Raw genomic sequence first — 23,281 nt, forward strand, 5'->3', positions numbered from 1 at the left:
ATGGGCTATCATCTAACACGTCAAACGACTGGGGGACAAAGACAAACAAGGGCTGAATGGAGGGGCTTAAACTTTGACGGAAGAAAAACAGTAGCTTTGAGGAAAGGGTGCTCACAACTGAAAGCAGGACAGAAAGGGTCACCTGGAAGTCACTGTCCTATGGCTTTCGGGGGAAAAGAGTGCCTTACTGGGATGGGAAGGTGATGGTACCGCAGAGTGGGTTTGGCTTCATGGGTCTGCGTGTGCTCATGTGGGGCTGTCTGGGAGACATATGTACACATCATGGGGTGTATCAGGGTGGATGTACATGGCTGTCATTCCCTTTAACACTCAGAGGGCGAGCTGGACAAATTTAATTCAATAAATACATTGGGCAGATGTTGTCTCACCTGGACTAATGTATTCAGTAAATAAATTCACCATTCGGTCACTCCACAGGGTGCAGGGCTTTGGCGTTTGGGGCAGAGTCAGACCCAGCAACGGTGGCCAGCTGCATGGGCTGGGGTCACCTTGAGGTGCCAAGTGGGACCAGGCTGTCGCACGGACAGGTTAAAGCTGCTTTCCTGCCAAATGGAGGCAAAACTCAACCACTCTAAAGCTACAGCCCCTTCCCAGCAGACACCAGCACTGGGTGGGGAGAGACAGGTGGAAGGTGCAAACCACCCTGGATGGAGAGACACCATTTCATGCAAACACTGCCATGGGCTTGTCCTGCTGTGGCCTGGGCCAGAGGCAGAGGTGATGGCTGGGAGAAGGTGTCAGGTCTGCCTGGGGCATGGCGGGACGGGACACCCAGGCAGCACTGGGGAGAGACGTGCACCGAGGAGGGGCATGGCAGAAGGGGAGGACAGGCTCGCTCCAAGATGGCAGATGGGATCCTGGGTTGGAGCAGGAGGAGAGAGCTCCAGAGCTGGTTGTGAGGCTGGAGGGACCCAGAGCCTCAGTGTCCTCTCAGGTGGCAACTATGATGGGTCACTTCCCAGTCCCCCAAAAGGAAGGGGTGGGGGGGTGAGGAAAGCCCGGCAGGGTGGAGGAGCGAGGGGCAGGGGCATGTGTGGGGGTCGCCCCTGCCAGGCAGCCCCAAACGCAGAGACTGGGGCCCCGCTCCCTGGGCAGGGGCAGCCGGGGGGCCTGGCAGTCCAAGGGGGAATGCAGCCCCCAGAGGACACAACGTCTGTTGAGGCTGGATTCTGCTGCCTCTCCCTCCCCTAGATCAGCTTCTCCTCCTTCTGCGATGAGTTCAGCTTCTCCGTCTGTCTCTCATCCTCTGCCACAGCCGCCCCCTCCCCTGTCTCCGTCTTCCTGCCCGGGGCCAGGGTGTCCCCAGCTATGGTCCCCAGGACTTTGGTGCTGTGCTCCTGAGCTTTGGCCCTGAGGGCAGCAATGCTGTTTTCTCTCAGTTCCTCCTGGGAAATGGTTGTTTTGGAATCCGGGCCCCTCTCTTCCTTGTCTCCCTTGTCAAGCTTGGGCAGGGCCTGGCGCTCCACTTCCGTCTTCCTCCCCGCCTCAGCCGCTGCCTCCAGAGACTTTTTGTGCATCCCTAAAAAGAATTGTTGGTATTCGGGTTTAGAAAAGCGCCTGGGCATGGGAAAGCCATCTTGAACTGAAAACAGCAAAGATAAAGAGAGGCCAGAATTAAGGAAAAGCAGAAACCCTTGCTTCACACAGTAGTAACGGCGAGGCACTCACTTTGGCCCTCATGCGAGGGCAGTCCAGGCAAGGCAGCCACCAGCTCCGGCAGCCTGGCCCCAGCACCCCTGGCCTCAGGTCGGCCCCCAAAGCTCTGTAATTACTCTCCCTTTAATTTCTCTCTGTGAACCTAAAGCTAACTTGTCCCTACATGAGAATGAGGGGCTCAGACAGCAGCACAGTTGCCTAAGCTTCACTGAGGCTTGGGAGGGAGAACTCCCATTGCCTGTTCCTGTATCAACCTGCTCCTCACACAACCCACCCCTCTGCCTCTTTCAGTTTCACACTGATAGAAGGACAGGACAGGCCTTTGTCAAGATGCCAGGCATTAGTTTGGGGGCAGAACCAGCCCAAAAAGTTAGAAAGCAGGAAGCAAAGAGCAGGAGCATAGTAAGGTAGCTGCTACCTCTATGTCTGCACAGAAAACGAAGCAAAACCAGACAGAAATGCAGCTCCCCAAGGTACTGAGAGCAGTAGAAGGCAGCAGCATGTTCCCCCTGGGACCTGGGGCAAGGAGAGCATGTTTGGGGGTCCCAGCATCCTACACAGCACCATGGGGCTGGGTGAGTCAGATTGGGATGGCCTTCTGCCTTGGGCAAGGGATGCTCGCATCATGGGAGTCAAGGCTAACACTAGCCTGAGCATGGGTGGCAAATTCCTGCCCCAGCCAGATCCTGCAGATCAGGGTCCAAGAAGCATCAGGAGTTTGGGATAAGCAGTCAGACCCTATTGATGAGGGCTATTAGGGTGGTGGAGGGTGACAGGAGGACCTCAGCTCACTGTCCTCCACCTGGGTTTTAACACAGCTCTGGCTTCTTCCTCACATCCCCCCACTTGATCTCGACCCACTCGCCATCCCCCACGAAAGTGGCTGCTCTCTTACCCAGGAGCCAAGGGGCGCAGGACTCCATGATGCCGTCCTTGGCAGACTTGAGGATGGATTCAGGCAGTGGGATGGAGTGACGCACCATGGCACCGTAGAGCCCGTACTCAGCCATCACACTGCTCCTGCCCCAGCACTTCTCCCTCTTCCGCCATTTGGCCCGGCGGTTCTGGAACCAAACCTGGGGCGGACAACAAGGATGAAAATGTGTTTTTTGGTGTGTCATTCCACTTACCACATGGGAACACACCTGCTTTTGCAGTGACAGGAAGGCAGACACATGAATGCTCATCCCAAAAGCACTACAACCTCTTCTCCCATGCAGCAGCCTTTGGGTATCTCTCCCTCCCTTGTAGGGCCAAGTGTAAGAGCAGATCCCATCCCTCTCTGCAGGATGTAATTAATTTGCCATAGCAGCACTTTTTTCTAGCGGCTTTTGGCTCTTGTGCCTGGGATTTTCTTTCATTATTTACTGGGTGTCGGAGCTGCGGCACGGGGCTGCGGGCAGCGGTGCCTGCGGGGAGGGTTGGGCTGGGGGCGGATGCTCAGGAGAGGCGGGCGAAGGAGGAAGCCGAGCTGTGCACTGTGCCCTGAATTCCCAGTTTGAAAAGCCCCTCATCTTCTCAGAAAATTGGCAGAATAATCTCTGAGCTGTGACCTGGGGGGCAGCCAGCAGAGAGGCGGGTGGCAATGGTGGTGGAGGTGGGGGATGCTGGCAGAAATCTATTAGCGCTCTCCCTCCGATTTCCATTCCTCTTGTCTCCCTTGCCCTCCTCCCTTTCCAGCTCCCCTCCCTTCTCGCCGAGCAGAGGCATCAGCTTTAGATGAAAAATTGCTTGAGGTCTATTCAGAAGAAGGCAAAGGAAGAGTCAGCCCCAGGGGCAGCCCAGGCCTGATTGAAAAATAAGTTAATTTCAGTTTGAATCGATGGGCCTCAGGCACTGAAATATCACGGGAAATTAAAGCAGCTGGTCCCCGGGGAACCACACCATTGACCTGCGCTAATTAATGCCATGGAGTTACCAGGCCCCTCTCTGAGAGGCAGCCCCTCCCTCCCCACGGACACCTCAAACACCTCCTCATTTAACTAATTAGACTCACAGAAAATTGGGTGTTAATTTGTTTACGATTTTTTTTTCTTTTCTATTTTTTCCCCTCCCTTTCCCGGAAAGTACACAGCAGAATGGAAATGAATGGCGGGGTCTCTCTGGCAGATGGATGCTCGGGGTCACTCCGCAATCTTCTCCGACTTGATTGCTTGATTAGGTCGTTAGCACATTAAAAAAAAAAATTGCTTGCCGTCTGGCGCTGGTCTGATGAGTGGGATGAGGCGGGAATCGCCTGGGTAATTTATCTTTTTATACTGCAAAGAATTTGATTTCAATCTGCAGATATATGGAGGTGCCTTTGACACCTGTTTAACATTACAGAGCTGACAGCTTAACCCTCTCTTGTCCCCACCACCCATTGCTGTGGGGGAGCTCAGGCTGCAGTGAGGAGCACTGGGAGACTGGGGCAGAGCCCCAGCTCTGCTGTGGGGACCATGAAACTGATGCTGTGAGGTGATGTCTTGCTCTCAGCTGGCAAGGCAAGCTCACCTCTTCTACCTGTGCAGACAGAACCTGCCCAGCACTGAAGCTGTACAAGGACAGAGCTGCAGGGTAGGTGAGTGGCTTGCTAGCCCTGGCGACAGCTTGCTAGCGCCGGTGACAGCCAGCCTTCACCATTCCTGGGAGCCCAACAGGCCTGGCCCCGCAGGAAACTCTGTGGTTGGGTGGGGTGGTGGTCCCAACAGCTGTTATTCCAGCTTCTCCCAGCAGAAGACACTCTGTGCTTGTCAGAGGGGATTTTACAGCCAGGCTGCTTCACAACGCGTCACCTCCTCTGCATGATGAACAGTCAGATTTACACTTTCATACTGCCAGTTTGTAACCCCTGCACATGGATGGCTGACAATCCACCAAGCAAGGACCTGAGCAAGGACCCTCAGGAGTGCACAGCTGCCTCTCTCCGCCTCCGTGCCTGGGTGACACAGGGGTTTGTTGGGTGTGCAGTCGGCAGGATGCTGGCAGGGTCTCGCCCCAGGCCATGCGCTTCTCCCACTTCCAGAGGCCATAGGGCAGAGCTGGAGGGGAATGACTGGCTCACTCCCTTGCCAGCCTCACCATAAACCCCTGTGGTTCCTTCTCACCCATCAGACCACCCCACCACCTCCATAGTGCAAGGGGGCAGCTCCACACATCTGAGCCAGCAGGGGGATGCTGCCTGTTCTTCCCTGGATAAACCAGGACAATTACATCCCTTGCCACAGAACTCCTCTTTACTTCCCTTGGTTTCAGAGAGGAATTCCTGCACAACCCAAGATCTGGCACCTGCAAATCTACCTTGGTTTGGAGCTGCAGTGACACCTTTCCATGTACCCAGAGCAGTTTGCAGGGCTCAGTTCTACACAAAGGGTTTTTTTTCAGCAGTTGCCATACCTGGGATCTCAGCCAGGAAAGGGGTTTTTCCATCAAGTACCAAGTGGGCAACTTTTTAAACTCCACTTGATGCTCTTTTATCCAGGTGCTTCTTCACTGATGCTTTTGCCACCTCTCCCTTTCCCCTGCCTTCTGTCTTGATGCCCCAAACATCTTTCCCCATGGCTCATGATTCCTGGCCAGGGCTCAGCCTGCCCCAGCACTGCCTGCTGCCACTGAACCTGCTGCCCCAGCGCATCCCCTGTCCCACAGCAGGACCTTGCAAACGCTGGAGCAAGCAGAAGCTTTGCCAGCTGGCAGTCCAATTTTGACTAGGGCCGGTGGAAGATTTTCAATCAAAAAATGCAGATTCAGTCCCACAGGAGAAACTGCGTCCGGCCAGTGGATATGTAATCAAAATTATCTATGGCTTTCTTTTGAATTCTGTATTTTAAGCTTGGCCACCTATGACATGCAAAATCTATGCTTTAAAGCCAAATGGGAAAATCAAAATTACATCAACACCTCAGTAAGATCATACTGAGATTCCCTCAACCCATTTTTATGATTTGATGGAAATTTCCTATCAGTTTTAACTAGGCAAAAGGAAAGTTTGAAATCTCAGAATTTCTACCAGAACCAAAATCAGGAGGACTGACCATCTTGCTTTAATACCAGGAGCCATATCTTCATCTTAGGCATGAAGTTGAGTGAAACCAGTGGTGCTCAATTCGGAACATTGCTGGGATCAGACCACAGCCCAGCATCTCTGCCACAAGCCCATCTCAAGGAGCACAGAAGGAGGAGCTCCAGCATGATGCTGGCAGCCCCCATGCCATTTCAGATCAGCAGAAATATGCTCCATGGCCCATTTTCAGGATTTTGCCCTCATTCAGGTGGCTCCAGCAGTGGTACTTTCTTCTGGAAGAAGATGTTACTGCTTTCTTTAAATTTCTTGATGTGTTATCAGAAATTTCCTGTGACTTGATTCCAAGCTGAATTACACACCAGTTTTAGTAATTCTGAGGTATTTTTGGCTGTATTGGTACATTAGCCACAACTTCTAAGTATGCAGTTATTTACTATTGGCATCTCACTTTTCACTGAGAGAGTTTCACACTTACACATTTACTCGTGGTTTTGGTATTCATTACCTCTTTGACTGCTTGTTGTCTTTGCTTGGAGATATCTACTCTACAACTTCTCCTGGCTTTGTAAAATTCAGCCTGCTTCAAGCAATGTTCAGGTTTGTCCATGTTTCCTCTTGTCCCTTCTCATCACATAGGTTGACTCAGCTTTGTGAAATGCATTACTGATGTGGCTGCGTACCATGCACCTGGCTTCTCACTTGCTTTCATCTGGTTCTCAGTTGCCCAGCCCATGGTATAGTGAAGAATTGTGCTTGTGCTTCCACACTTCCCGAGCAGTGGTGAAGCCCCCTGATTAATTTTAAACTGAAGCACATCAGATGTTTGGGCAATGCTATCACAATCTGATGCGCAGAGCTGTCTTGTGGACCAATGTGCTGCATCCTATAATGATTTACAGCTTTTTGTTATCACACGAGCACCCTCTGTAAAACATGGGAAGCTTACTCCAGGGACCCTCAAAAAATGGACAACAGAGGGAAGAGGACAGGTTTGTCTTGCTGTCCACGAGATGTGTTAACATCTAAGTTCAGCCCATGTGTGCATGTTTGCTGTTCAGCAGCCCAAAGGCCTCTCCTGGGCTGCTTCTGAGGCTCCACAAGTGCTGCTCTTGGCACACCAAGGGCTGGACCTGGCAGGGTCACTGCCATGACCAGGCTAGGGCCAGCAGCCAAGTGAGCCTCTGACAAGGCTGCCAGACGCCCTTCAGGCACCAGCAGCAGGTTAAGATGATGCTCACTGCACATTGCATGCTGCAGGCTGGGTACGCCTGCACACACTGCAGGAACTCCAGTATTTTCCATATCCGTGTGTTTGGTCCTCTGGGCATAGAAAAGATGCAAAACCAAAACCCCACCACCTTGCAAAATCTGCTCTCAACATGAAGCTGGCAAAAAGAAGGTGGTAACCTAACACTTCACTCAGAGGGGATCCACCCATTAACTCAATCCCTATCATTTGGTCAGAGTTGAATGTCACACACCCTCTAACCCCCTTGGGCACATCACACTGTCACTGTCTCCTCCAAGGGCAGCCACAGCCTATGACCCAAGATAACAGCAAATGCCAGCACCTTCAGTGTCATCTCCTGGATTCTTGTGCCACATACCTGTTCTTCTGAGGTCCCCTTGCCCAAATCAGCAGCATTTCAAAGCTTTATAAATAGGGATGATTCTAACCTTAATCATCATCTAATTCTCACCCTCAGTGCCCATTGCCCAAAGCAAAGTTGAGGCATCCCGTGCTCAATCGCAGGCTTGCAGCGTCAAGACTGGCAAGGTTATTCTTGCCAGTTTCCTCCTCTGAATCACAGAAGATGACAGATACTTCTTCAGATTATTGATGATGCAGAAGAGCAAATTGTGGTAGGAGAAATCTCTCATTTGCAAAGGGATGCACGACTCAATGTGTCCTTGTTATACGCATTCATCATATTAGTTAGTTTGTTTACCTAATCATCTCCTGAAACATAGTCTGAGAGAAGTCTCCCTGAGGTTGGCCACAAGCCAGGAATCTGAATTAGCAAAGAGATATTTTAAGGTATCTAGGGTGTTACTGAGTATTGTTTCTGTATTGTTTCAACCTAAAATTTTCACTGATTACACTCATTTTCTTAGCTACCACTTTCCAAGCTGGAGCACACAGACAGAAGAATTGGTATTGGCCTTTTTCTGTCTTTCTAATTAAAAAAAATATTATTTTCCCCACCCAAGAATTCATCTCTTAAAGCAGTGATGTCAAACTCATTTTCACCAGGGGCCACTACTCCTGCATTTATACACTCCTAAAATTACATTTGGCCCTTTGAAGGCAACTGCGAGTTTGATGTGCCCCCTGGTGAAAATGAGTTTGACAACCCTGCCTTAAAGGAAGATTGTAGGGTAGATAATGGGGAAATTTTCCTTCATCAAATCTCATATACTGCCTTCGACACAGCATTGAAACAGGGATCTTTAAAGTAAGAAGTGTTACTGAGCACAAGTTGGTCCCAGCCCGCAGCAGTGCATGCTCAAGTGTCCACTAGATGGCCACAGGCAAATGCACGTCCACTCAGGCGCAGACAGACACACGGACACCTCAGCACATGCCTTTGCCCCACGCTGCGGGGTGCAGCCACACGCTGATGTGCACAAACAAGCAACTAAGGCAAGGGACAAAATCCCAAGTACCCCCAGAAGCAACGCTGAGACCATCTCCCCTTCACACGGACTAATAGGCATTTCATGCCAACTTCTCTGCTCTCTGACAATTCCCCCAGAGCAAACCTTCGGCTTTTGGGACCTGAACTGTAACTCTGTACAATCCTTGCCAAGAAGCCATTTCCAATACTGAGCTCTTCAAGTGAGAACACAGCTGAGAAACCCTGTCCTGGGAGAGGTAGCCTGGGAGCTCTCTGGACTTCTCCTGTAACATTGCCTTGGGTTGTAATCTGCTGTCATGGTCCCACCTGATGTGATGGTGTTGGTGGCTTTCTGACCCAACACACTTATGTCCATCCAGCACCACACTCTTCTCGCAGGGGCCCAGCCATCTCAGGCTGAACCATGCAGAAGCTGAACTTCTCACATTCATGTACCAAATCTCTTCTCTCCATGGTATTTACTGCTGTGGGAAACACCCGGACATGTACACCAACACCCTGTAGCTGCTGACATCCCTTTCCTACCACACTGCTCTGGACTGATCCTGTCAGCTCACAGCAAAGTACTGGCTCAGAGAAGCTCTGTTTCTCACTGCAAGCTCCTCACACTGCCTACATACTGGTGTTGCCTCTCTCAGATTAGAAAATCTTGGTCAGGCCCACTATCCTCCCTCATAGCAGGAAGATGCTCCTAAAATCATGCTCAGCAGCATACCTGTCACTTGCCCACTTGAAGCCCTTTGGTGGGTCCAGCTGCAAACCAGAAAACACCTCTAGTTCACCTCCATACCCAATGCCCTGCTACCACCTCAGCACTCAGTTCCTCTTGACAACTTCACATCTCCCTTTCTACCTTCTTTTCCAACCCAAATCTCTACAATGAGAGCAGTCAAAACAAAAAACTCCTCCGAAAAAACAGCGATGTCCTCACCCTTGTATCAGACAGGGCTAGTGGCTCTGGCCAGGTTCAGTCTGAGGATATGAGCACTGCAAAGAACAGCCCCATATCTTCCTCAGAGCATCTTCCCATCTGCACTTACAGGCCCTGGCGCTTTATAATGAATTGTCACAAGAGTATAAGGTCTAACTGGCTTCCCTGAATCCCTCCACTATAGTAATCACACCAGGAAAACTTCTTGTCCCAGGGTTGTGATGGAGACTGTACTGCTTGTGTAAGCCTGGAAACAGTTTGTTGCTGTCTTTTCAACATAATGTAAAAATTATTGGCACTGTTTATGGTGACATCACTTTCTATGGCTGGTGTAAAGTGGGTATGAAGTTAAATGAGAGCAGTAAAGGTTGCACATGGGCTGCATGGCTGATTGCAGGACTCATCATCCCTCCCCTTACTAAACACTGGGAAAGAGCTTTCTGAGCTCACATTAGAAAGAACAATTCCTGCACATAGCACAGCAAGAGCCCTTCCTGGTAATGCATTGGCCAACAGGTCCAACCAGATGTACTGAGACAAGCTGTGAGACAGTACTCATCCCTCTCGAGCAAAGGCATGATGGATCATCTGAGCTTGGGTCCCCTCTAAGCTAAATTAGCACAAGGCACACACTAAATACAGGCTCAATACAGCGCCCAGCAAAAATGTACATGCTATTATCATGCCACTGGTCCTGCAGGCCAGGCCTGCCTCTGAATATGGCTCTTAAAAGCACTACGTGGGCCAAGAGCTACCTGTTGCAATTTATCTGACTTACACTGCCAAAGCTGTAAAAAACCTCTTAAACAGGGAACGTGTCTTAAACTGTGTCCCCTTGGCAAGTCTGGGGTTTTCACCTGGTCTTGCCACCTCATGTGGTGACATGTTTTCTCACTCATTGGCAGGTAACCTTTCAAAAGTGGAGAACTTCATCAAGTTGCAGGGCTCTCATCTTACCCAGAGAAAAACAAGTGTGCACACAAAATGCATGGTAGGTACAGTGAGATCAGTGATTCAGCACATGCTCAACCTATGCAGCACGTCTGCACGGCAAACACATCCCTGAGACACTGACTTAATCATGGTCAGACCACAATGACAGCTGACCAGCAGCTTAGCTGGATCTATGGCTCCATGCAGGCTGCCAGATGCCATTCTGAGCTCTGCTCCTACCAGGTGTCTGCTCCTGGCTCTACCTGTTCCACAGCTCTGTGTGCCCTTCACCTTCGTCATGTAACTCATGACTCCAGGAGATTTCACATGATGCCTTACAGCTGCAAAAGGCTCACGTTTCGGGCACTTGCCACTGCCATGCCACTGATGCCTGCAGCTGACATTGTCAGGTTGGCCTAGAGCACAGCACAGCTGATGGCGTGACCAGCAGAGCTGGCAACATGCAGCCCACTCGTGGGTGCTGCTCGCACCAGGGCAGCACATCCAGCTCACCAGGGCATTCCCAGGTATGCCCCACACGTAGTTCACCCAGGCTAAGACGCTTCCTGTGATGAAGGTCGTCTCTAGAAGCCACCTTTTCTGTAGGCTATTGTAGCAACAGTTTGTTCTCCACCTCATTCCCCTTTTCTCCTCCACAGAAGGACCTGTCAGCCTCATGCAAGGGGAGATCAGCATCATCTGTATGTCTAGTGAGTACTAGACTTCTCCACAACCTGGTGCATGAGGAAGATGGTAGTATTTTTTTACATTTCTGCACAGGCCTGTGCAAAACCTGGTTAGCAGAACATCCACAAAGAAGAACAATTAAAGGAGATTTGTGCCACCAGAGAAGAATCAGAATAATTTGTTGAGATCTATCAGGTTAAAAGATAAACACTATAGGGAAAAATAGATCCATTAAGAAATAAAGGGGAGAGTAAATTAACCATGTCTCTGAAGTGCCTGTGTTATTGAACTGTTAAAGAAATCTCCATTCAAAGTCAGGAAAGGATAAAAACTTCATAATAAAGGGTCATTAAAGGAAAACTTGAACACACAACCATCAGCTGATCCCTCTGCCAGGTATCCTAAGGCTGGAGGGGAATCAACTATTGACCTTGCTGTACTGCACAATAATTTTTTTAAAAATCAGTTGTGGAAAACTGCAGCAGCAGCAGAGGAGACAAAAGGAGGAGTGAATGTAAGTGTTCCCAGCACAGAGATTTAGGCTAGTGTTCCCAGAAAAGCTTAAGTCATCAAGGAGCCACAGTGCCTAAGCTAAGTCAGGGAAGTGTTACCCTTAACTGATGGTTGTTAAGAAAATGGGTATAAGTGCAGGGAAGAGAGCCCACGTTGTCACAGCCTGGCAGGAAGACTGCACAGCCATTTCTCATTGCCCTGGCCATGATGGGGAAAGTCTTTGCCAAGGCACTTCACAGCAATGGGCTACAGCATATTTTGTTGCCCGCCTGCCTTTGCTCTCACAGGGAGCTTCAGTGCCCCAACACTTTATGGGATCTGACCCCCAGTGGTGGTGTCTCCAGACCATGGGGAGAACAAGGACAGAGCTGTCATTGCAAAGCCCCGCTTCCCCTGCAGTAGTGCACACCAAAATCACACTGTTCCTTATGCTGTGACATCCATAAATATATTGCAAGAAACAGAGTAGAAAACAAGGACTGACAGGGTTGGGTTTATTTGATTTTCACTCACACTTAGAAAGTTGCTTTGTGGCTGAAGGAACTCAGGGACTGAACACAGAGAGATAAAGTGGTACCTGGGTATACAAAATATTCCTACCTCTATACTTTCATCTCTGCACTGAAAACACATTTTATCTGCACCTACCAGCTGTAGCAAGGTAAATCCCACAAACTGGCCAGGTAACCCACATGGTCTAGTGACAAGCAGGAGGGTCTCCACCTCACAGTAAGCTGAAGACATGTTCCTGGGCCTCCTTTTTGCTTCCTGTCTCCCATCTAATTTTCTTCCTCTGCCCAAAGGCATACAGTGTAAGACTTTTCAGATATTGATCCCTTTGGGAAGGGTCATCTGGGCCACTGTGCTCACCCGTCACCCAGACACTCTGTTTGCAGCTCTGGTAATTAACTTGTAAATAAAGTTCTAGCACATGGACTGAAAACGAGACATAGTAAAGGGTAATGAAAACACTCCATTATGGAAAGGGCCAAATTATACAAATCTTAATTAAAAAATGGAAATGAATGTGAATTTAGATCAACTAAATAAGCATGCTATTGAAGAGGCAGCAAAGTGGATGAACTCCTCACATATCAATTAAAAACAGGGCGGCAGAGATGGACCATACGCCACAAGAAACACTCATAACAATATTCTTACCAAGCCAGTAAGTTTAATTAGTTTTATTACTCTCACTTGTACACTTTCTACGTTTTTAAAAGCATAGGGGAAGTTAATGACACTTATCTGGTATCACAGTACCATGGCTTGCCCCAGTGCTCAGGAATTATTGGCAAAGACAGCCAGCACGAGCTGCTCAGCTCTCTTTTATGATTAACTTCTTGCAGGGATTGCAGGGTTCTTAAAAAAAGAAATAATATATTGGAATGGTTGGCTCACACAGCAACAACACTTTCAACATCTCCATCACCTCAGTAATCTGTCTCAAATCACCCTAATTGCTCTGGTAATTTCCCTGATCTCCATGACTGTGCCATATAGAGATAGAGGTAGGAACCCATGGCACATTGCCTTGTGGTGGCCTTTCTCTCTTCTAACTGGAAGAGTCACCCGAAGTTTTAGCAAGAATAGTCAGGGCTTCACTTATTGAGAGTAATAATGATAAGCACAAGCTTAGGAAAACAAATAACACCGCTGCTTTCTGCAGCACTAAGAAATCCCTTGGTGGCCATTCCAGGCACAGATCTGGGAATGGTCAGTGATCGCATGGAGCAACCACCTCCATTTCACACTTACACTGGTCACACGTACAATTCAATGCTCTGCAGCAAGCAAGAATAGCTGGTGCGAGAGGGAGAAAGAGCTGCTAAAGCTGTGTAAAACCAATTTTTCCTTCACACTTTGTATCGTGTTTCTTGAGGGGACTTGATGGGTTCACTCCTGAGCTCCTGCTCCGTGCAATTCAGGCGCCTCAGGCTTTTCCAAATTATATTCACCTCTAAATACGGAACACTTTTGCAAAACTGAAGCAAGGTAAGTCTTTTGTTCTGGAAAATACTCTTGGTAGGAATGCTTCCCTACAGGTGACCACCCCTCCTGACTCCTCCATCCCCATTCAAATCCTCAAGGGCTACACACAGTGATACTGAAATGTCTTAATTAATAACACCTAAAATAATACATTTCAATTAGAGTTTTAGTTGGTTTGGTTTTGGTTTCAGCCAAAACTGACCTCTTAGCTGCCTAACAAAGCTTGCTGGATACACAGACAATCACTTCCCCTTCAAACATGGCACTGGCATCTCTTTGGGGTTCCTTTCGCTTACATGAGCAATTTTATTTGTCCCAAAATACTTCATCCACATAATTGCCATACAATAATTTAAGGACAAGGACTGGCAATTTTTAGCACTTTAATTATCTTTTTTTAATTTATTAGTTCCCTGAAAAGGTGAATGTAGTGTCCCTGCAATGGCAGTCAGGATCTTACTTTTTGGAAATACTGAACTGATTATTCAATTTGTTTGACCAGTAGGAGACATACTGTAATGACAAATACACAGTCATTTCCATAATCTCAAATCAAACTATTACTGAATTTTAATATTGTAGATACTGGTGTTTGAAGTTTGGAACTGTCACATATTAGTAAATTTAATGAGGATAACTTACCTAAAAATCTATATATTGCACTTGAGAATAACTGCTATGAGAAAGACGCTGATTTAAGTCGTATGTCGGAATATTTATAAGCTTTTGAATACTACAGGTTGTCCATTAGGGATATACTTCCCTGCAGGAATCTACTTACCACGCCTGGATTTTACAGAATGGTCTGGGTTTATTTTAATATCAGCACTTCAACTCTTCTGAATATTCTTTCAAATACTTTGATCGATGTAGTCTTTTTCAAGCATCTTGCAAAATGCCCATGGTGACATCTGGTCTGAATTGTGCAAAGTGTCTCACTGGGAAAATTAAATTCTTTTCCCGTGTTTCCTAATGTGAGGATGTTCGTGTTCCTTCTAGGAGCAGCCAGCTCAATACAGCAGGAAGATGCATGCAATGTGAAAGAGTGCTGCCTTGAAAAAAAATACACGTTCATCTTCTCTTTAAATGGAGGATTTGAATATTTTTCCTTAATTCAGTGTTCTCTCAAACCAATAACTTCCTTGGTCTCTGATAGCTATTTGTAGTGTTCTGCTGAAGGTTTTAAATGCAAGCAGCTCCTATATATCATTCTCTCAATTGCAGTCTTTGAATTTCACTTTCATATTGAATTTCATAGGTGATTTATTTTCTCTTTGACTACTATCTCCTGAGAAATAATTCCATGAATGAAAATAAGGGGTAGATATCACTCTTAGGTGTGGATCCAGTGGGAACCCACATGAAATGCTGTGAAAGCCCACAGCATGTGATATTCGCACAATCTTAGAAAACACTTTCATTAATGACCTACAAGAGGGAGAGAACAATATTGAAAGATGGGAGGAACTACAAGCTGCAATGAAAATGCAAAAATATAAGCTCTCTCAAGCAGTTAGAAGCTCATGCAAGTAAAAAAAAAAATTACATGAAATTATAAATATTATGAAGAAGGGGATAAAAATTCACTGTCAGCTGTCTCTTCCAAGGGGCATTAAATGATGCTAATAAATTCAAAGCAAGATTTACTTCACTTTTGCAGTTCTGCTGTGGAACTCCTTGCTGTGGGATGTTGAGATACCTACGTGTGTTCAAAATTCTGGGAGGCCGTACGTATGACCAGATACCTGCCCTGCTCTCACACTCTTCTCTAACCTCCACATCTCACCTGTGTCTGAGCTGCTAGGGCCATTATTATGCTTGTTAGCCAAAGTTAATAAAATGCTATTTGGAACACAGAACACTGAAGGATTTTTAAAAAATATCAGTCTAAACATAGCTTGAAGTGACTGAATTAGATAAATAGGAAGAAATAAATATGGGAGCTGTTAGACCAGTGCTAATCAAAGGCTGTTTCAACAAGGACTCAAAGTCCAGCCAAACTGGTGAGAACACATGCGGTGTACAGCTGCAGGCATGTGGTCCCTTATCTCCAGACAGATTGACAGGTAGGATGGGCTTCATGGAAGAACTACATCATTAAGAGACTAGTGTGTCATTTATGAAGAATTATTTAAGAAACGATCTTCACAGCTTGCTTAAGCAATGATGAAAACCAAAAGTGACAGCCAGGAGAAGAAAACAGGTGAACAGATTAGATTTATTTAAAGAGTGTGAACATAACACGGGGGAAAGAATTGGACTCGTACAAAAGGGGCTAAAGTTGAAAAGGAACATGAGGTTAAATACCAAGAAGTGTGACCAAGGCTGGGAATCATCTTGTCATAGCTTGTGGCACAAAAAAAAGCATGGACAGGGAAACATCATAGATTATGTGATAAGGTACAGTTGGGTGCTGACCCCCTGGGAACGTCAGTGGGAACTAACAGTTGTCCCTCATCAGTGGTGCTCAGGACTCCTATGTGACCCTGATGCTCACCCTGGCATAGTACTTGTGCTCTCACACAACACATGCCACAGAAATTCTATTGTTTCTCATTATTTCCCCTTTCATGATGAGCAAAAGAGTGTCACTCACAAGCACTTTCTGCTGGAATACATGTGTCATTAGCAACACTTTGGAACAGCCACACCACATGGTGCTTCTGCTGTACAAGTCTAACCAGATCTCTGGGGCAGAGGGATCACAGTAAGGAGCATTCTTAGGTTTAAAAACTCTGCAGTACAGGAAGGAGTTGGCAGTTGTTCTTTAGCCAGCTGCAGAATGACATGCCAGCAGCAAGACAGCGTGACCTGAAATGAATTACCCACTATTGCACTTCTAAATGAGATAAAACACCAAGTCTGAGGACTAGAAGGATGCTGCAGATGTCGAAGCAGTACATGCAGTGCTCAGCTCTGCAATGTCTGCTGTAACATCTCCCTCTGCGTCAGCCACAGTGAGGGCCCTCAGCTCTGGCCACAGTAGGAATGGTGCCTCTGCAAGTCAACGTACACGCTGCTACTAGATGAACCTCTTGCTTGAAAAGATCCCTTATGAAAATTAAAAGGATCTCCTTTCCAGCCCAGCGTCAGATGATAGATGCAGAGTACACTAAACTCCTGACAGGTCTCTCCCCTCTTGACTTGATATCCTATGAGGTCACATGTGGAGAAGTGACCCTCCATCCAGCTCGCACTCTCTACAGGCAAAGCATCAGGGCCAATTGCTCAGAGCAAAATACTAATGCATCAGGTAGGATTTCAGATGACGGGCCATTATTTCTGAAATCCTGTCAGCACACAGGTTATCTACAAGCTGTTGGGTCACCAGGAGTCCTGCCAGCACAACAGGATAAGAAGCACAACTTACTTTTATAAAAATGTCACTCTTGTTTGAGCACAAGAATGGGGGCAGTGAGGGGAGCTCAAGACTGAGAGAAAAAGAACTACACTTTTGTTTGGGAGGATCTCCCTGTTCCTGCATGGGGTCATGCCTCAGCATCTTCCAGGATCAGTGTTATCTTGCTGGGTGCCCTGCGAGCTACCTTCCAAACCCAGAAGGGAGCAGCCACCTGGGCCATCTCTTTGGCCAAGAGAGAGCACAGGCTGAAGGAACAGATCGTTGGGTGTTGGATGTGCATGAGGAGAAGCAGCAGAAAGAGGAACCAGGGACACCAGGACCCTCCCAACACCACATGGCGCTCAGACCAGTGGTTCTGGTAGAAACAGCTATGCACCAGCCACAGAGGCAGCCACTGCCACTGTGCGGGGGACCAGGCCAGTTTAATCCCCAGCCAGCCAAGAAATGTCACCTGCACTAGCAAAAACGTGTTCAAGGCTTGGTCATTACAGCACTGTGTCTTCTGCAGCAACCTGGGAGCAGGGCATGGGGCGGAGGGAGGCAGCAGAAGCTGCTGAAGTCCACCCTTGTGAACTTCATATTTGGTCTGTCCAAGCACATTTTGCCTCCCACCCTGCATACAGCAGTTGTAAGTCTCCTGAGGCTTTTTGGGCTGTAGCGATTGCTTGCACACTGACTGCCATGAACGCCTGTGGCTCAGGCTGCTCCTTACCACTAGGGGATTCACTACACAGCGGTGATGCTCCATGCAGCCTTGTTCTTCCTCCTCACAGTGGCACGGCAGGACTGGCATGCCATTAAACCCCAAACATTAAAAATCATTAATAAAAAATTATCCCCAGAGATTTTCAGGGAAGCTTCAGATGAAGGGGCAAATGCAGTGAATGTTCAGAGACAGTGACAACACCTCCCTGGGACTCACCCATCATCTCCGCACTGCGGTCCTACCCACAGCAGTACAAGCTGCCTGCGACAGCCCTGTGTACCCTCCTGCGACCAGAGGAGCAGATAGGACCCCTTGCCCTGCCCACCTGGACCTGCTCTCTGGGAGCCTCTCTTCTTGCCTGTATCACCAAGAACTCAAAACACCGTGGTGTTTCCTTGCACACCAGTTCCCTTTCAATGATTTAAGATTCCCCCTGTTACATATCACCCTGCCCCATCCACCCCAAATCACCAGTACAACACAGAATATGTTGACACACAAACACCAAATCCAAATCTGCTAAAACCAGCTAATCTGGCTGCCTACCCATCAAGAGCAGGGGCCTGGGAAGGTTTATTCAGAGCAATGTCAGCCTTCCCACGCCACTACCTTTGCTTCAGGGAGTAAGGAACATGGCTGAGAGGGGCAGAATAAGGGGGTTCAAGAGATATGATTACCTGTATCCTGTCTTCTGGCAACTCTGTTTTCATGGCCAACATCTCTCTAGCATATACATCAGGATAGTGGGCCTCATTGAAGGCCTTTTCCAGCTCTTCCAGTTGGTAGGATGTGAAGATTGTCCTGAGGGGAGTAAAACTCTTTGATCAAAAAATACATGAAGAAGAAGCAAAGATGATGAAGAGTCAGAGAAATGGACACAGAAGCTACAGAAACCTGGGTAACCTGCTAACAAATAGTGTTTTCCCCATTTCCTGTCCTTCTGTGCACAAAAGGTCAGGTGCCAGGGTGAAAGGAGAACCAGAAAATGAAGAAGACAGCGCTTTAAATAGTTACAAATCACCTTCCCTTTCAGGGACTTTCCTCTGGAGACATCCCTCCCCAGCAGCAAGCACCAGCAACCAACAGCGACCAGGACAAGGCACCCACCCCTGGCCTGGCTGAAAACCATCCCCCTCCTCCTCTTGCATCCAGAGGTTTCTTAACCCTTCGATAGCCACACTGAGATAAAGCGGCATCCCCTCAGCACCCGACTGGAAAGGTGCTGAGCCCCTCCCCAGCTGCTGGTCCTTAGCTCTTTCAATCTCCACAGGCAAATAATCCTCCCCCGGAGCCCTAGTCCTCAGCTGAATCCTCCAAAGGTTTTATCAACTCTGGTCCTCTCTGCTTTTCATCGGTCCTTCCCTATGAGAGCTGGTGCCATCTCCCTTCCTCTGCCTTCACCCTGGTTGCTTCTACGCCCATATCCCATTAGCTGCTCTCTGCCAGTTTACATTACCCCCTTATTCTCTGTAAATCCTCCTGGACTGCCCTGGACAGGCAGCAGCCCAACCCGCCTCTATGCAGCCAGTTCTCAGCTCGGGACAATTAGATTGAAAAATCAGCAGCTGGAAAGCCGAGACAGATGAAAGCCCTTCTCTGGGGGCTGGATGAGAGCTCTTGGACCACTTCCACTCCCCCGAGGGTTAGAACTCCCACCCTCCAATCGCCTTGATACATAAAATGCGATTTTTGGTAAAAACTAACACCACTCCAATAGCAAAACAAACAAACAAACAAAACGCCATCACCGAAAATAACAACAACGAATTGCAGCCTTTGTTCATAGTAAACACATAAATACATTGTCAAACTAAGAAATGTAGCTCCCAGAAGGAGGATGGAAAGGGAAAAAAGCCGGGGGGGTGAGGGGAAGTCTTTAAGTCTCTAAAATACATCCAAATTTCAGAAACACCTTGCAGAAATATCAGAAATATCCTCTGCTATTCAGAATTGAAAGGATTCCACCAGATCGATAACATTACTAACAAAAGCTGCATGCAAATGTAAGGGACCTGCCTGCAGCCAGATCCTTCTTTAAATTAACTCCTAAATCCATTCTCTTCAAACAGTTTTTCTTCAGCTCTGACAAATCTGTGAACTCTAGGGACTGCAGAGGTACATTAACTCATGTGTTTTCTCTCTCTGGGACAACAGGAAAAATTATTCCAATTTTTATCCAGTTTAGATTTCAAGCATTCCTGTCTGACAAGAGCACCGTAGCCCTGCAAGGCTCACTGGCGGGAGGGTTTTACTTGACATTCAGCTGAAGTTTTCCCCTTTTAGCTCTCATCCCTGGGTAGCCCCTGTCCCTTTCGCAATACACAATCCACTGTCTCTTTTGGTATTTTCATGCCACAGATATTTGCAGGCTATTGGCCTGTCATCTTCCAGCCTTTTCTTGATACTAGAAGTCTTAACCATTTATTACAGAATATACGACTACAACTAGATATTGCAGGTTTGTTTCTGTCTAGAATAATAAATAAAATAAAACAAATCTGAATTTCGTTTCCTCTCTCCCATTCAGACCGTCATCTGTACAGCAAGCCCTGCTGTGTTTTCACCCAGCCCTGTCCAGTCCACCAAGAAAATGAACCCGCATTTACTCCAAAGTACCCAAAACTGGAAGCATTTGCCTGGTGAGGGACGCCGGGTTTGGCATGAGCCCTCCAGACCAAGCCTCCTGTTGCACATATAGTGGGATATCTCCTGGGATAGTCGTTCTCCTTCCACCCCGCATCCTGCTAAGCTTTCACTGGGGCATCTTCTAATCCACCATTCCTGCGCCGTGGCAGGATTGATTTAATTATTCCTAAATCACCCTCGGTGGATGGTGTCTGGCCTTCTTTTGTCTTGACTCTTCGGACACAGCAATGCCAGAACCCAGCACAGGATTTTTTTGTTCCTGTTTATAAGGCACAGACAATCCAACTCCATTTTAACTGTGGGAGAAGTCAGTTCAAACTGGGAAGTCAAGTCCTGACCACTCCCGAGGGGATACCAATTCCCCTCCGGATCTTCGTTTCCTTAACCAATTCTCCAGCCTTCTCCACCTTCTCTGCGGGCTGTGTCTGATTCCCAACTATTTAATCCATTGCCAAAACATTTATTTACAAGTAATAAAATACTTGAATCATCGATAGAAAATCCCCCTTGCTGACAGCCAATATTAAGATTGCCGTATGCGGTGCAAGGGACGGTTTTGATTATTTCAGAGAGGTTGATTATTTTTTTTTTTCCCCCGAATACCGGAGATCCGCATCCCGCCCAAATGCCCACGGTCTTCTCGGGTTTGCGGCTCCGGATACCCAGATCCGCAGCCAGAAAATTTAAATAAAACGACACCTGTGGCTAATCCCTCCGCTCCCTAAAGGCACATCCCCAATTCCGATTTATTTTGGACAGGGAGAAAGAAAAAAGGAAAGGGCCCGGGGAAGAAGCCGCAGGGGCGCCGGGATTCTCCTGCGGCCGCCGCCGGGAGGGGTATTTCGCTCCGTGCCGGATCGGGGCGAGAGTGGATCGGACCTGCCGGGGCGGCGGAACTCGGTGCTGCTGGTGCCCGGTGCCCTAAGGAGGGGCGCGGCGGGAGCCGGTGGGGTGGCAGCCGCTCGCTTACCTGTGCCGCCGCTTCTTTCGTTTCTTGCTCTGGCTTAGGGAGGATTTGGACATTTTCCGGTCGCTAGAGGAGACATCCTCGGAATCTGCGGAGAGACAGGCAGCGGCCGTGGGCTGGGGCTCCCTCCCCGCTGGGCACCCCCAAACAGGGCCGGACACGGCGGCTCCGTTCCCTCCGGCGGCTCCGGCCGAAGCTTTCGTTGCGATCGCGCTGCGGACGGGGCCCGCCGCCGGCCGCTCCTTCCAGCCCGCCGCGGCCCCAGTCCGGGTCCCAGCGCTGCTCCCGGTTCCGGCGCCGGTGCTGGTCCCGGTCCGAGCGGCTCGGGGAGATCGACCCCTGCCAAGGAAGACTTCGGGCCGAGACAGGGCTCTCGCTCTCCCCTCTCTACCCCGGAATCGTTTGCTGGGTTTGCTGTCGTATCGCTGCTAAAATTCAGAGACCGGCGAGCTCAACAAAATCGTAAGAAAATGGGGAAGCTGCAGCCCCCTGACCGCGGCCGGACACCCGCGGCCGCTTGCCCCAGGCCGGGAATCCTGGAGTTCGCCGCAGAAACACCAGAGCGAGAGGGAAAAATTGAGGTTTATGAAGCTGCCAGAAAAATAAAATATCCTGGGAAGATCTGGTGTCTGTCCGCGGTCCCCCGCTCCCCGGAAGTGTCCCTGCCGGGGGGTGTTAAGGGCAGAGCGGCGCTGCCTTTGCCCCGAAGGCGCAAGCGGGGGACGGAACCGGGACCCGCATTTCGATGGGCGCCGCTGTGCGCCGCTGCGGCCGGGGTTGGCCCCGCGCTCCGGCCCGGTTGCTGTCCGCAGCTCCCCGCCACCCTCCCGGCCCCGGCGCCGCGCTGCCGGGAGGGCCGTGTTGCGGACGGGGACAGCATTCACCACCCGGGCCGGCCACCGCTTCGGACGGCTCCGGCCGCTCCCGGGAGGAGGCTGAGTGTTGCGCCCGCGGTCGGACGCTGCTGCCTGCTGCTCCGAGGGGACCCGCAGCGGCCTGGGAGCGAGGCCTGCGGGCAGGGTTGCAGGCGGCTGCTGCCGTCTAAGAAAGGGATGCCGAGCGGCCCCTAATTCACCGGCAACGAGTTGGGGCCTCCCGGGCCGCAGGGTGGCCGTTTCACCGGGACTCCGCGCATCACCGAACCGGGCGCCCTCGACCGCGCCATCACACCGCGGCTGCAAGTCCCGGACGGGGGCGGAATACGGTCCCGCCCTCCCTACTATTTCTCCTCGGGACCGAAACGAAATCGCCTTCCCACCGCCGGGCATGGGGCCTCCCGCTGGGGTACCGGGTGCCGGCGGCTGCCGGGAGCGGGTGGCGGCGCTGGTGGGGTGCGGCGGGGTCCCCGGGGACCGGAGACGTGCCTACCTGAGCTGGCCGTCTGGCTGCTGTCCAGCTGCCCGGAGGCCCGGGCCAGGGGCTGCAGGTGGACGCTCTGGGGGTCGGAGAGCACCTCCAGAAAGGTGGGCTGGGTGTAGAAGCCGGGGATGCCGCCGGCGCCCAGCAGCCCCATGCCCACGCCGCCCACCCCGGCGGGGCTGAGAACGGAGCGGGCCGCCAGCAGGTGCCCGGCGGGCAGCGAGTCCAGGGCGGCCCGAGGGTGCGACGGTGGCTCCTTGTTCAAGCCCAGGATCTCTTGGATGCCGAAGCCGGTGCAGCGGGGAGGGGTGGGCCCGGAGCTGGGCTTGGCCCCCGCCGCGGGGGGCGGCGGAGGCGGCGGCGGCGGGGCGGCGGCGGCGGTGGCCGCGCCGTCGGGCTTGGGCTTACCGGGCAGGCTGGGGGCCAGCGCCGCGCCCGCTTTGCCCGTCATGCTGCGGCCGGCGGTCCCTGGTGCCCGCTCCGGGAATGCCTGGGAGCCCCCGGCTCAGGCCCCTTTTATCCGCCCAGCCGGGAGCCCGAGCGGGGTCAGAGCCGCGCAGCCAATCACAGGGGCCAGCCGCGATTAGGGATGCCAAAAAGCCGGCACCGGCGGTGGCGGGCCCGCTGCTCGGTGGGCTGGGGCCGGTGCCCGCCAGCGGGCTGGGGCCGGCGCCCGCCCCCGCACCGAGAGGGGCCGCCCCGGCGGGGCAGGCCCGAGCGCCGCTTCACCTCCAGCCGTGCTGGGAGACATGAGGGTAGGGAGGGATTGAAGCATCCGTGCTTCCCGGCTTCAGCCTGGCCGTTCACGGCACGGGGTACTGGTCCCGGAGGAGAGATGAGCAAAACAGCCACGTAGGTAAACAGTGG

The 23,281-nt window shown here is 50.3% G+C and overlaps 1 protein-coding gene across 1 annotated transcript; it reads right to left on the reverse strand.

Moving 5' to 3' along the window:
• Window positions 1–1,208: 1,208 nt before the first annotated feature.
• VSX2 (visual system homeobox 2) lies at window positions 1,209–22,898 on the reverse strand (the record flags this gene model as incomplete). Its single annotated transcript, XM_080346115.1, has 5 exons — window positions 22,424–22,898; window positions 21,059–21,143; window positions 18,120–18,243; window positions 2,573–2,753; window positions 1,209–1,540 (listed from the first exon to the last, which is right to left on the reverse strand). Exons 1-5 carry the CDS (start codon window positions 22,863–22,865, stop codon window positions 1,209–1,211), a joined length of 1,164 nt encoding a protein of 387 aa, XP_080202241.1. The 5' UTR covers window positions 22,866–22,898.
• Between the last annotated feature and the right edge of the window lie 383 nt (window positions 22,899–23,281).

This window comes from Nesoenas mayeri, assembly GCF_963082525.1.
Source record: "Nesoenas mayeri genome assembly, chromosome: 5".
Classification (NCBI taxonomy): Eukaryota; Metazoa; Chordata; class Aves; order Columbiformes; family Columbidae; genus Nesoenas; species Nesoenas mayeri.